Below are 13,864 nucleotides of genomic sequence, written 5' to 3'. Positions count from 1 at the left end.
CCTGGAATTAGATTTCCCCATCCCAGATCCTGAATTCAGGGCACCTATGAACGCCCAACATTGTCTGCAGCGAGTTTCTGGGGAGAGGGTCTCTGGCTGTTTTCCACTGCTCAGTGACCCCAGGTGGAGACTTATCTTTGCCAGCTGTTTCTAGAACCCCCCAGCAGCCTTTGAGGTCAGTGGACCCACCTCTCTTTGCAGCTGAGGAAATTGTGGCTTAAATGGAGGAAGTGACTGTTCCGAAGCCACATCACCAGGAAATGCCAGGGCCTCTCCACAGTTTTGACCCCAGGCCCAAGACTGTGTGTTGCGTTGGCTTTGGTGTTTATTTTCCACTTGCTGTGGACTGAGAGCCCCAGGCAGCCCAGGCCCTTATGGGTAGAATGGTCCAGCTGCAAACCAGGTCCTTTGATGGTTTGGGGCTGAACCTCATGCCCAAAGAGGAATGCTGTCTCCCCACTTCCTTTCCCTCCAGTCCCTTTACCGGTCCCCAAGCCCCTGGCAGCTCCTGTCATATGGGTTCTTTCCTACCTATGCCTTTGCACTGGCTGTTCCCTTTGCAAGGAACACCCTTCCCTCTCTTCTCTACTTGGCTGTTCAAAACTCCACCTATCCACTGTAAACTCAGCACGAGGGCTGCCTCCAGCAGGAAGCCTTCACCCCCTCCCAGGTGTGGGTCCATGGTGTGTGCAGATTTGGGGGGCTGAGGCTGTATCTCTTAGCTCCATAGCCCAACTCTTGGCACACAGTAGGTACTCATTAAATGTTAGAATAAATAAATAGCCAATGATTGTGGTAGAAACTGCTAATACTCTTTCGAATGCTCCCTACATGCCGGGCGCATTCTTAAGTTCTTCAGGGGGTTGTTTAGTGTTGGTGATTAACCTTTGATGTTGACACTCTTAGACCCATTTTGCAGATGAGGCTCAGAGAGGTGAAGTCTTTTGCCCAGACTCAACACAGACACACAGGAAGTGGCAGAGTTGGGATTCGAACCCAGGCCTGCCTGACTTCCTGAAGGCCCGGAGACCTCAAGCCCTCCCTTTGATTCTGGAAAGAGATGAGAGAGGAAACAAAGTCTCAGAGCAGGATTGAGGCAGAGGGCTGGGGTGGTCAAGAGGCTGCTTGAGTGTCCGTCCAGTGTCGAGTCTGCATCTTCTGTATTGGTCATTCATTGTAAAATTGCATGGCCTTGAGGGTAAACTGAGGGGAACACATCTGTCATTTGAGGTGACCTCGGGGAGTGGCTGGGCTGGGTGGCCCCACTTTCCAAACAAGCCCCTACCTAAAAAATTACCGTTGAAGTTCAGTCTTTATTAGCAATGCTTGGAAAGGGTGAAAAACCTAGGCTTGGGGTTCCCATGTCACCCCCCCCCAGTTCCCATGTCACCCCCATAGTCCCAATATCCCTGAGTCTCCCCAGGATACTAGCAGGAGTTTCCAGGCTGACTTCCCACCTCCATTCTCTCTCCTGCAGGCCCTCTCTCCCCAGGGGCTGCCCTTAGAGTCAGTCTGTTTCCTTCCCCTGTCCCCCTGCCTGGCAGCTGCCCCATCTCCCCTCTCCCCTCCAGTCCCAGCAGCCTCCTCTCAGGTTCTTGAACATCCCACACCCTCTCCCGTCTTGGGGTCTTCGCACTCTCTGTTCCCTCTGCCTGGAGCACCCTTCCCACACATCTTCACGTGGCCAGCCTCCCATCTAGGTCTTGGCTTGGACGTCGCCTCCTCTGAGAGGCCCTCCCTGCCCTCCCTCCCTCCTCCTTCCCCTACTCCATCCCTCTCACGGTATCCAGCTTATTTCTTTGCAGGTTGTACCGCGATCTGGCCGTACGTCGCTTGGGTACCATTTCCATCCCCCAGTAGGACCTAAGCTCCTTGAGATCAGGCCTGGCTGCCTCGTGTCCCCAGCCCTGAGCACAGTGCCTGGCACTTTTTCGTGTTTCATAAGCATTTAGTGAACGAAGATGGAATGAATGGGTGAGGATTCTAGAAGAAGCCCAGACCACAATATTCTGTGCCTTCTCCTGAAAAGCATCTCCTGCACATGCAGTGTGGTCATTCAGAGCAGACTCCGGAGCTGCCTGGCCTGGGTCTGAATCTGGGGCCCTGGCTTGGCTGCTTCCCAGCCGGGTGCCTGTGAGCAACCTCTCCGTGCCTCAGTTTTTTCCTTCCTCCTCAGTGATCGTTTCATAGCACTCTTTGCCAGGCCCTGCTCCTTCATCTAAGACACATTGCGTAAACATTTATTGAGCATCTATTAGGTGCCAGGCACTATGGGGAGACAGCCATGAACAAAACAGGCAAAAACCCTGTCCCTGTGACATGAGGTGCTGCTGGAGTCCGACGTTCTAGTGCATTATTATTTTCTACATTTTGATAATCCATGTAAAAATGATTACTACCCTTTCCATTGATCAGATGAGGAAACTGAGGCATGGAGTGGTTAAGGAACTGAGCAAGGTCACACAGCTAGGAACTGGTGAGAAAGGATTTGAACCCAGGCCATCAGGCTCCAGCATCCCTTGGGGTAAGGATAGTAGCACCTATCCCTAGGATGCTAGGAGGATCTCACGAGTTAAGTGCCCAGCTTGGTGAGCGAGTGCTCTGCTGTGACTGCCCCCATCCTCACATTTCCTGTCATCCAGGTGTGTATGGTAAAGGGCCCGCAGCTCACAGGCCTTCCTGACCACGTGTATCCCCCTTTCTCTCCCCAGATGTGAGCTCTGCGGGCCTCCCTGTGACCTGTCGCTGAAGCAGGCCCCCCACCCCAGGCCCAGCATGCGCCTGTCGGTGAGGAGGGCGCTGCTGGCAGCTGGCTGCGCCTTGGTCCTGGTGCTGGCAGTCCAGCTGGGGCAGCAGGTACTGGAGTGCCGGGCGGTGCTGGAAGGCCCGCGGAGTCCCCGGCGGGCCATGCGGCCAGAGCAGGAGGACCTGGTGATGGTGGGCACGGACCACGTGGAGTACCGCTACGGCAAGGCCATGCCGCTCATCTTCGTGGGCGGCGTGCCCCGCAGCGGCACCACGCTGATGCGCGCCATGCTGGACGCCCACCCGGAAGTGCGCTGTGGCGAGGAGACCCGCATCATCCCCCGCGTGCTGGCCATGCGCCAGGCCTGGTCCAAGTCTGGCCGCGAGAAGCTGCGGCTGGACGAGGCGGGCGTGACCGATGAGGTGCTAGACGCTGCCATGCAGGCCTTCATCCTGGAGGTGATCGCCAAGCACGGAGAGCCGGCTCGCGTGCTCTGCAACAAGGACCCCTTCACGCTCAAGTCCTCGGTCTACCTGTCGCGCCTGTTCCCCAACTCCAAGTTCCTGCTGATGGTGCGGGATGGCCGGGCCTCCGTGCACTCCATGATCACTCGCAAGGTCACCATCGCGGGCTTCGACCTCAGCAGCTACCGCGACTGCCTCACCAAGTGGAACAAGGCCATCGAGGTGATGTACGCACAGTGCATGGAGGTGGGCAAGGACAAGTGCCTGCCCGTGTACTACGAGCAGCTGGTGTTGCACCCCAGACGTTCCCTCAAGCTCATCCTCGACTTCCTGGGCATTGCCTGGAGCGATGCCGTCCTGCACCATGAGGAGCTCATTGGCAAGCCTGGTGGTGTTTCCCTGTCCAAGTGAGTGGAGCCCCCCGACGCTCCACCCAGACCCCCAGTCCTGGAGTCAGAGGCAGTCAGTGGGAAGATGGGCTCCACCTCTGCAAGCTGTGTGGCCTTGGGCAAGTCGCTGTGCCTCTCTGAGCCTCAGCTGCCTCTCTTGTAATGGAGAAGATCTGGGAAGGGGAATGGTTAGGAGCAGAGCCTTAAAGCGGATCTCCCAGCTCGTAGCTCTGTGGCATTGAGCAAGTCACTGTACCTCTCAGAGGCTCAGCTTCATTATCTAAAAAAAAGTAGTACTTCTCTTTTCTGACAGAACCAGCAAACCTCAAAGGTGCTTTGTGGTAAGGGTGTTGTGGGTAAAGGTTAAGAACACAGATTCTAGAACCAGGCTGTCTGGGTTCGAATCCCAGCTCTGCCACTTCCCAGCTGTGTGACCTTGAGCAAGTGACTTTACCTCTGTGCCCCCATTTCCTCATCTGTAACAGGGGGCTACAATCTGTCTACCTGATAGGTAGCTACCTGTGAGCATCAAATAGGGTAGTCCATGTCAGGGGCTACTATTACTGTTATTATTGTTAGTGTTGGTACTGCTTTTGTTGGAATACTCATCATCCTCACCATCACTGCCATTGAATGGGTGCCTGCTATGTGGCAAGCATTGAGTTAAGCCCCCAACAAACATTATCCCTTTAATCCCCACAACAACCTGAAGACATAGGATACTTATCCCCATTTTACAGATGAAGAAACTGAATCTCAGAAGTTACTGGCCAGGGTCACATAGCTGGCAAGTGTGGTGCCAGGATTTGAGCCCAGGTGTGTTAGACTCTAGAGAATGTGCTCTCCAACCCTCCGTGTCCGGACCCCTCCTTCCACCCTCCTTCTGTCCCTGGTTTTCTGCCTTCCTTTCAGGAGGCCAGCCCTCTCCTGAGACACAGAGCACTCCAACAGTGCAGGATCAAAGTGTGTCATCTCCACGTCTCCATCCTGATCAGGCTGGAGTATCCGGGAAAGTCCACTGAAAGGATGGTCCTTCCCAGGACATGCCTCCCTGTTTCTTCCATGGCTGGTGCCTGCCAGGCTCCACCCCTACGAGCTCCTGAGTGCCGCTGGGGGCTTACAGCAGCTCTGCCCCTGGCAGTGGCGTGCCCACATGTTGCCTACCCGAGCTGGTTGGTGCTGGAGCTGGTGTTTTATAAATCCTCATCAGATTACCAAAGGAACACATCCATTATATCTGGTAGGGAATTGGGAAAATGCATATAACAAGAAAGGAAAACAACTGATAATCCCACTATCCAGATGTTGATATATGGCCTGCTGAGCCCCTGGCGGGATGTATTGACAGACCCGGAGCCCTACTGAACATCTTCCTCTGGAATCTTTTTTCACTTTGCATTTGGGACCACTTGCCCATGACCCCCCAGAACGTCTCTGCGATGTCATTTTGGTTGGCTGTGTAATAATCCACTACACAGATTCTATTTAATATTCTATTACATATTCTATTTAATACTCCCTGTTTTTGAACACGTTGGTTATTTCTAGTTTTATTGACTCATCTCAAGCATTGCTCACAGTCATGTTCTGGGATGTGTCTATGTTATTTCTGTCCCATAAAGTCCTGGAAATACAAGAGTTGTGGCAAAGGCCAAGTACATATTTGAGATTTTGACACACTGGCTAGAGTTGAGATTTAAATCCAGGTCTGCAGACTCTAAATCCGTGCTCTTCCCACCATCCACACCCTTTCACCCTCCCCAGTTCTCACTCCCGGTCCTGTCTCCCTTTTGCTACATTTTTTTGTTTCTGTTCTTTTTCTCCAAGTTATCTCTTAGTTGGGATAGAAGCATCTAGAAATAGACCCTCCATCTTAGGAATTCCCCACCCTCCATCCTGCCAGGCCCCTGAACCGTAACTGGTAGGCTCGTCATGATTCAGATGGCTGGGTCAGCCTGTTGTAGGGGAGAGTAAGGAAACATATATAAGATGATGGTTGTTCCACTGTAACAGCCAAAAGTTGAAAGCAACCTAAGTGCCCATCTTTAGGGGAATGGAAAAATAAGCTATGGAGGAATGCTACACAGCTGGAAAAAAGAATGAAGTGTTGAGTGGGGGAAAAAACGTTCCTAATGCATATAGTATATAATTTGTGCTTTAGAAACTGCAGACAAAACCATAGATTTTCTGTGTGTATGTGTGTGGGAGAAGGGAAGGGAAAGAGAAGAAGGTAATACTGAGACCTTGTAATGTACCATACACTTTTCTATTATTAACTAATTTGCTCCCCAGAACAGCTCAATGAGGTAGATGCTATCATTACTCCCTTTATAGATGAGGAAACTGAGGCTCAGAGAGGTGTAGTAACTCTTCCAAGGCCACACAGCCAATGTCGGTACAGCTGGCATTTGAACCTGGACATTCTGGCTCTTGAGTCTGCTCATAGCCACTCCACTCTTTAAAGCATAGAGAAAGGATTGAAAGGATGTGCTCCAAAATACCTAGACCGAGTCCCCGTAGGGAGCTGATGAACTGGGAGTGGTGACCACAGGGACTCTTAGCCTTACCAGAAGTGTTTTGTAATTTCTCAAGAACAAAATACCCACCTTAGTCACATAAATAAACAGGTATTTCTAAAAAGTCAGAGACATCCGAGAAGCAGAATTTAAGCATCAACGGTGTGCACTGCCTAGTACTTTTCTTCCAACTCCCCACCACACACCCTTTGTACAGAGGAGATATGATGAGGCCAAGGGACTCACCCATGGTCTCACAGTTGATGGGGCAGAGCTGGCTGGGGGCCAGGTCCCCCCGCCCCAACCATTCCTGCTGTCCCTGAGTGACTGAGCAGGGACCCCACCCAGGCACCATCTGGGTCTGCTGGGGCCCCATCCAGCCTGTCCTCTCTCCCCAGGATCGAGCGATCCACAGACCAGGTCATCAAGCCTGTGAACCTGGAAGCACTCTCCAAGTGGACCGGTCACATCCCTGGGGACGTGGTGAGGGACATGGCCCAGATTGCCCCCATGCTGGCTCGGCTCGGCTATGACCCCTATGCAAACCCACCCAACTATGGCAACCCCGACCCCATCGTTATCAACAACACACACCGGGTGAGTGCATGTGCACACGTGGAGATGTGCTCTTGGGCGGCGGCAGGGGTGCAAGCTCCAGCTATCTGAGAAAACAGTCTCTTGAACCCTAAGCAGCAGTTGTGTTTCTATCTTAGGAACATGGTGAATCATATGACTGCTTGTATTTCCATTTTTGCTTGGGCCACCAGGAAGCTCAAAGCCAACTGATAGCCTGTCTCTATATAGCCTCTAACAGCAGGCCCATTTGTGCACTAACTTCATTTTATTTCTACTCTTATTTACCCTTTCCCCCCTGTTTCCTTGGCTGTTAGTTTGCTTATAAAGCACTAAAAGTCTATATTGAGATTGGGTATAAATAAACTATTGGTCCCTTTATTGCCCCCGTAAGGTTTAATGTTTATTTCTCAGGCAAATATGAGTTATGGGCAGCTTAAATTACTTTTTAAGTGTTTTTTTTTTAAGGTCAAGAGAAACAACTTGGACAAGATGTTTTGAAAGCGTAAACGTAGGCTAATTCTAGGTAAAAGATGAGTTCACAGGTTCATAATCTTATTTACATGTTGCTGTCACAGCTTCTAGTTTATTTTGGGTGCTGTGTTCTGCCTTCCTTAGAGGCACTCAGTTAGTGAAAATATTTGAAAAGGGGACCCAGGCCTGAGGAAGAGCCCTCCTGGTTCTTAGATCGTTAAGACCCACAGTCTTCATGTAAGCTAAGCTCAGCATTTGAGTCACATGCTGATATTAGAAAGTAAACAGTTGAATCACAAAGAGAGAAAGAAAGGCCTTCCTTCCTCTCTCAAGTCTCCTTGATCTGTCAGTGGACTCAAGGAGAAAGACTCCATTTGGTGCTATCAAGCCTTTCACACCTCTCCTGACATGTGCAAGCTCTCTTTTTCACAGAATTTATAAACACGGAGCTTTGGGAGTGCTGCCCTTATGATTGAGGTGCAAGCCCATCTGTGGGTCTCATGACTACCTCTTCCCTGTGACATCCCTCGATTTTGCAAACTCGCATTTGTGGAAACCCTCAGAAATCCAGTGTAGATCCCCAGACCACGACAGTGTGGATGCTTGCAACCTGGAGACAGTTTATTTTTATTACAAATATTATTCATTAATTTTTTTGTTATTTAAATACAATCATTATTCTTTAAACTGCACTTAGGAGTTTTATATACTTTCCTGCATCTGTGTTATATTTCACAATAAAAAGTCAATGAACTGGAGTAAAAAGAAGAAATCTTGAAATGGTGTTGAAATCCAGCCCCCAGGAGCTTCTCAGAAGCAGCTGCAGTTGAGTGGGGTTTAGGATGAGGACCGCAGCACTGCTAGGCAGGGCTCGCCTTTCCCCACGTCCTCAGCCAGGGGCCTCGCAGCAGCTCCTCTGCTGTCACTTTACGAGACAGAGGCCCCTGGCTTGCCCCAGACTGGGGGTCAGAAGCTCCTGGAGTAAGGCCTTGACCCTTGTGTGTTACATAAAACATTCTGATGAGCACTGATGGTTAAGATCAGCTCTTTGGACCTCTGTTGTGTGTTCAAAATAAAAGATGGCTGTAGTTTTCTTCCAAAGAGGTATCTTCCCTGGGGGTTCCACAAGTCTTGGCAAGTGCCAGACACTTGTCACTTGATTAGTCTTCACAGTGGTTTTGCTAGTACTACAAAGATGAGTCCCCTCGTTAAAAGCCGTGTGTGTGTGTGTGTGTGTGTGTGTGTGTGTGTGTCTATGCATTCATATACTGTAGACACTCTGTTCCTGTAATGGATCCTGGGGTGCAGGAAACTCAGTGACTGAAAGGACCCCACTGTTAACGAAATTGTCTATACCTGAGCTATCCATGATAGCCACTGGCCACTAACTGGGTGGCCATTAAAATGTGACTAGTGAAATGTGACTAGTCCAAATTGAGAGGTGCTCTAAGTGTAAAATACTCACTAGATTTTTGAAGTCCTAGTACCAAAAAAAGCATGTACAATTTCTCATTAGCCATTTTTATATGAATTACATGTTATATTAATATTTTAGGTATATCAGGTTAAATAAATGGTATTACTAAAATTAATTTCCCCTGATTCACTTTTTTTTTTTAATGTGGCTACTAGAGAATTTTAAATTACGTAGTTGGTTCACATTGTATCCTATTGGGCAGCACTGGTCTATACGGTGCCTTCTGTATCACGAGATGGTAGAAAGGCCTGGAATTTTCTGTTTCCCACCTCAGGCCTTTCCCTGGCTGTGTCCTCTGCCTGGAATGCTTTTCCCTCAGGAAAAACTAGCCTGGCCAGTTTTTCTTTTCATTGCTGTCTCAGCTCAAGGTCATCTGTTCCACAAGGCCCTTGTGGACCACCCACTCAGTAGAAGCCCCTTGGTCACTCCTGATCACGTCCTTTTATTTTACTTTCTTTGTAGCACTTCCCGTGGTTTGATATGTCCTTGTTTATTTGGGTTTATTATTACTTGTGTACCCTCTGGCTTCCCCTCTAGAATGGAACTTCCAAGAGAATAAGAATATTAATTGTCTGGTTCATGTTGTACTGTCAGAGCTTAGAATAATGCCTGGCATAAGAAACACTCGATAAATATTTGTTGGATGGATGGATGGATGAATGGATGGATGAATGGATGGGTGGGAGGCTGGATGGATGTGGAGATAATGGACGAAATCTTATTTTTTGATCACTTCCATGATAGTGATATTTTTTTTTCTCTTTCCTAGGTCTTGAAAGGGGACTATAAAACACCAGCCAATCTGAAAGGATATTTTCAGGTTAGAAGCCCCAAGCAGAATTCTGAATGCTGTTGATCTGTACCACTAACTTCCCGTATGCCCTTGGACTCTTCGTTTCTCTAATATAGATGATAGTTTCCCTGTCAGGAAATGGGGTGGGGTGGGGAGATAGAGGCTCTCTAAGTGCCTGGCCCAACTGGGGCCAGGTCTCAGCAGCCTTTCTGCCTGAGCCCCTTCCTTCACCTCCTCTCTGCATAAAAGCAGTCGGAGGGACTTCGGTGGGAACTTTCTGTCTTTAGCCTTAACATTCAGTTTTATTTAAAGCAGCAGTTCCCAGACATGACCCAGTGCAGAATTTTCATCAAGTTCCCAAAAAATGAGTGACATGAAGGTCATGTGCTGTAGGCATATGTACAAATATAGACAAAATACGCTCCTGGACCCCACGCCTATCTCTGTGGCCGTGCCACTCACACATCCCGGATCGCTCCCTTGTCCCTGGGAAGCCCCCTGTGGATCATGTCAGAAAGAACCGCCCCTTGTCAACATTAGAGCCCAACTCCTCTTGTTGTTAAAGTGCTCCCTTTGAAGTGAAGTGGTGGGGTTAAAATTAGTAGTTTTAGTTTGTGTGTGTTTTATTTAAATTGGCAATTAAAGGGCGGGCCACCACCCTGTGCCTGTCCCCAATGTAATTATCAAATGATGAAGTCTGATTGCCCGGGGAACACAGCTTTTGTGCATATCCGTTCTTTGGGGAGAAGTCCATGCTTCCTTTGCGGGAACCAGAAACTCATCTCGCCACTGAAAAAAGTGTCGCCGGAATCAGTCAGTACTATATATATACATATATATATACATATATATATATATATATATATATATATATGTATATATATATGTATGTATATATTTTAGGCAGTACTGCTTTCTTATCTGTTTTAACCAAAAAGATGATGTAGCAAGAACAGCAAACAGAAGTGGGGGTGAGGGGACTAGCCACAATCCGAAACTCTTTTCATTTTTTGCATATTGCCGTTTCTTGCCTACCCAAATATGCAGTTTTGCATTTGTGGTGATTCTAATGTATGAGCTGCTTTGTTTTGCTTTCTGAATGTTTTTCCGTCTTGTGGGTTTCATTCTTGCCGTTTCCGACGGCTACACAGTGTTCTCTGGAATGCATTATTTTGGTGTGCCACTGATCACTTCACTGTTGCCCTAAGTTTGTTTCCTGGTTTGGAAATACCCCAAATGATGTCATGTGCCCATCACCCTGATTTTGCCTCTCTTCTGTGGGGCAAGGGGTGGCGGGGGCGCCTCTGTTGACTCATTCCCTTAGAATACATCTTTAAAGAGTCCAATCAGTGGGTGGAACGGCCCAGATCTTCTTAAGACTCTTGAACTACAAGGCTAAAATTGTTTCACAAAAGAGTTGGTCCAATTTACAGTCCTCTGCAGTGTAGGTCATGTTCAAGACATCCAGCTGGCCTGGGGCTGTTTTTTTGCTTTATAAGGAACAAACTTTGAAGGAATGGCATGTGCTCTGTTATCGCGAGCACGCCCACCCTCAGGAGAGCTGCTCTGCACATTGCGTCACACCCCTGCTTTCCGCCATCATCTCCTCCGATGCCTCCCACTGTGCACAGGACTTCATTCAGAATATTGCAAAGATTGGAAACAATCTTAGGGCCACAGTTAAGTACATGCATTCTATAGCATACTGTACAGCCACCCAAAATGGTAACCGTGAAACCAAAAGAATGGAAACATATCAAGCCAGCAAAACAAAGCAGCTCACACATTGCAATGTATGGGGCTGAAATTGCCAACCTTTTATTTTTTTATTATTATTTATTTATTTATTTTAGCTGAGCCATCCTGCCACCTGTTGGCAGCTCAGTGGCAACTCAGCTCAGGCTGGGACTCGAACTGCTGTTGCTCAGAGCTCACACTCCTGAACCAGCTCTTAACCAATCGAGCCACTCTGCCAGCCCTCGCCAACCTTTTAATCATGCCTTGGTCTTTCTGGCAACCAGCCCCAGCCACCCGTCATCTCATTAGCATACAGAAGACGCTTGGAGATTCCAAGGACAAAGGAAACCAGGACAAAGATCAGATGTGTGTTTTTCTTTGCATTACAGCTTAATTGTCATCCCCCTGTAGTGGCCTTCCCTAGCCACCCCATGTGAAGTAGCCCCAACAAAAGTCACTCAATATTGGTCCATTGTATTTCCCGGAGTTGACATTATCTTGCCTATGTGTTTGTTTAACAGTCTCTCTCCCTGCTAGAATGTAAGCTGCATGAGATGAGAATAGGATTGGGACTGTCAAGTTCACATTTCTCTCCAGCACCTGGCACACAGTAGGTGTGCAGTAAATACAGTAAAACCTTGGATTTTGAGTAACGTGGTTTGCGAGTGTTCCACAAGACGAGCAGACATTTCTAATACATTTTAATGTGGTAAACGAGCGATCTTGCAATACGAGTAGTTTGTTTCTAGAACGAATTATGCTCTCAAACCAAGGTATTACTGTATTTAATGAATGAGTGAGTGTGTGTGTGTGTGTGTGTGTGTGTTGTGTGTGTGTACGTGTGTACATACTCATCTGACTCAGTAATGCTAAGGGGTGAATTTCAGGGCACTGAGACCCTGGCACCCCGACTTGGCTGTGACCCCTTCCTCTGTATGTTGTCTTCCTCCAGGTGAACCAGAACAGTACCTCCTCCCACTTGGGAAGCTCGTGATTTCCAGGTAGGCCTGTGGACTTCACGGGAGGCGGGGAGGCTGCCATCACTTCTGAGCCCAGGAGCCACTTTTCCAAAGCTTGTCTAGGAGTGTCCACCAGGTGGGCTGACCCAGCCCTCTGGGAGTTTCCACAGTGACAGGCTGGGGAGCCTCTAATAGAATTAAGGCATAGTCTCCAGCTCTAGCCAGGGTGGGGGCAGGGATCAGGGCTGAGCCAACCAGAAAAAGGCTTCTCTGCTAGTAGGGAGGGGGCACCGAGGACCAGTGTGATGGGGGATTCTAGAACCACTTCTGCACAGAATGCTGCCTGCCGGTCCAGTTTCTATAAACAGTATCAGGTTTGGCCCAAAGCAATTAATGTTCTAATAATAGCCACGAGCCCTTCTGGTCTAAGAATAAGCCCCGTGGCATTGGGCCAGTGCTCCTCCTGTGTTCCTCATTTAACCCTCAGCATCCCTGGGAGGCAGGTGACATGATTGTCCCATTTTATGGAGGAGAAAGCCAAAGCCCAGAGAAGGGCTTTTTTTCCCCCCCAGAGTTGCCTTTTATGTTTAAATTTTTTAAATAAATAAAAATATGGACCGCTTCATGAATGTGCATGTCACCCTCGTTCAGGGGCTATGCTAATCTCTGCATCGGGCCAATTTTAGTATATGTGTTGCCCGATCGAGCACAAGACTTACCCAAGGCCACAGAGCCGCCAAATGGCAGAGTTCCCCTCCCAAAACCATCTCCCCCGGAGTTTGCTTTTAATGAACAACTTTAAGTGCATATGTATCCATCCATATTTTTGCTAGAGGGTAGGGGAACGGGTTGTGAACTTGGGAGGTCAAAGATTTAAGAACTTGCTTCAGGTTTGACTCATCTCAGCCTCTGTTTTCCGCATCTGGAGAATGGGGATTCATCAGGGTCCATTTCCAAGGGGGGCCTGGAGATGAGGTGAAGTGGCCTGGGCGGCAGGGCTGGGCCGTCGCTGTGGGCGTGGGCACTGGAGTTAAGGCTCCAGGGAGTGGGCTCCTTTCGTTGTGTCCCAGCTTCCCTGATCAGGCTCAGGGAGACGGGGGGACTCACAGAGAGGTCAGCATGAACTTGCATGGGTATTTTTCCCTTGTCTTTTAGACAGAAACAGCTTCGAGCGGAGACTCTATTTTTAGCCTCCTTATCTTATTTTTAAATAATCAGCATATTTTTTTCGTTTTTCTTGAAATCTACTTTGCACCCCCTACAAGGCTGGAGACACTCAGTCCCTGTCATTATCAGGGTTCCCATCTTGAGTTTTGCTAAGATCCCGGAGTTCTGTTTAATTCTGGAAAAGTAGAAAACAGGTTTTCCCCGTGTTTCTCTCTCATTCTATTCCCCTTGTTCTCTATCTGCAGGTTCATTCGTAGAATCCCAAACAGCTTTGCTGACCAAAGACAGATATAGCCCTTGCTTTACTATTTAACCGAGATCTCATATACAGGGTGCTTTAGCTGATCCTTGGTATAGGGCTGGCCTTGAACCAGCGCTAACTCCTCCCTTGACTCCAAGCATTTGTTGGCATGTATCATGCAGTCGTTGTCATTTGCTCTTCGCAAGTAAGAAAAATGTGTATTTGAGGTCAGGTGGGTGCAGGTTGAGATGTGAGAAGAGCCCCCCAAAAAATGTAATTTAAATTCTCTCCGGCCATCTGGGATGCATATAGATAACCTCACAGCTTC

The 13,864-nt window shown here is 48.6% G+C and overlaps 1 protein-coding gene across 2 annotated transcripts in view; it reads left to right on the top strand.

Annotated features, from left to right (window-relative positions):
- TPST2 (tyrosylprotein sulfotransferase 2) overlaps positions 1-13,864 on the top strand; it is a 50,102-nt gene that overhangs the window by 35,634 nt on the left and 604 nt on the right. For both annotated transcript variants that reach the window (XM_019663930.1, XM_019663931.1), the window contains 4 exons: positions 2,712-3,617; positions 6,514-6,712; positions 9,409-9,459; positions 12,122-12,170. In XM_019663930.1, the coding sequence (XP_019519475.1) occupies positions 2,776-3,617; positions 6,514-6,712; positions 9,409-9,459; positions 12,122-12,163 (1,134 nt within the window). In that variant the 5' untranslated portion in view covers positions 2,712-2,775 and the 3' untranslated portion in view covers positions 12,164-12,170. The remainder of the gene's footprint in view (positions 1-2,711; positions 3,618-6,513; positions 6,713-9,408; positions 9,460-12,121; positions 12,171-13,864) is intronic.

This window comes from Hipposideros armiger, unplaced genomic scaffold, assembly GCF_001890085.2.
Source record: "Hipposideros armiger isolate ML-2016 unplaced genomic scaffold, ASM189008v1 scaffold_411, whole genome shotgun sequence".
Taxonomy (NCBI): domain Eukaryota; kingdom Metazoa; phylum Chordata; class Mammalia; order Chiroptera; family Hipposideridae; genus Hipposideros; species Hipposideros armiger.
Note: the sequence above shows the minus strand (reverse complement) of the source record. Positions and strands in the feature narration are given on the sequence as shown.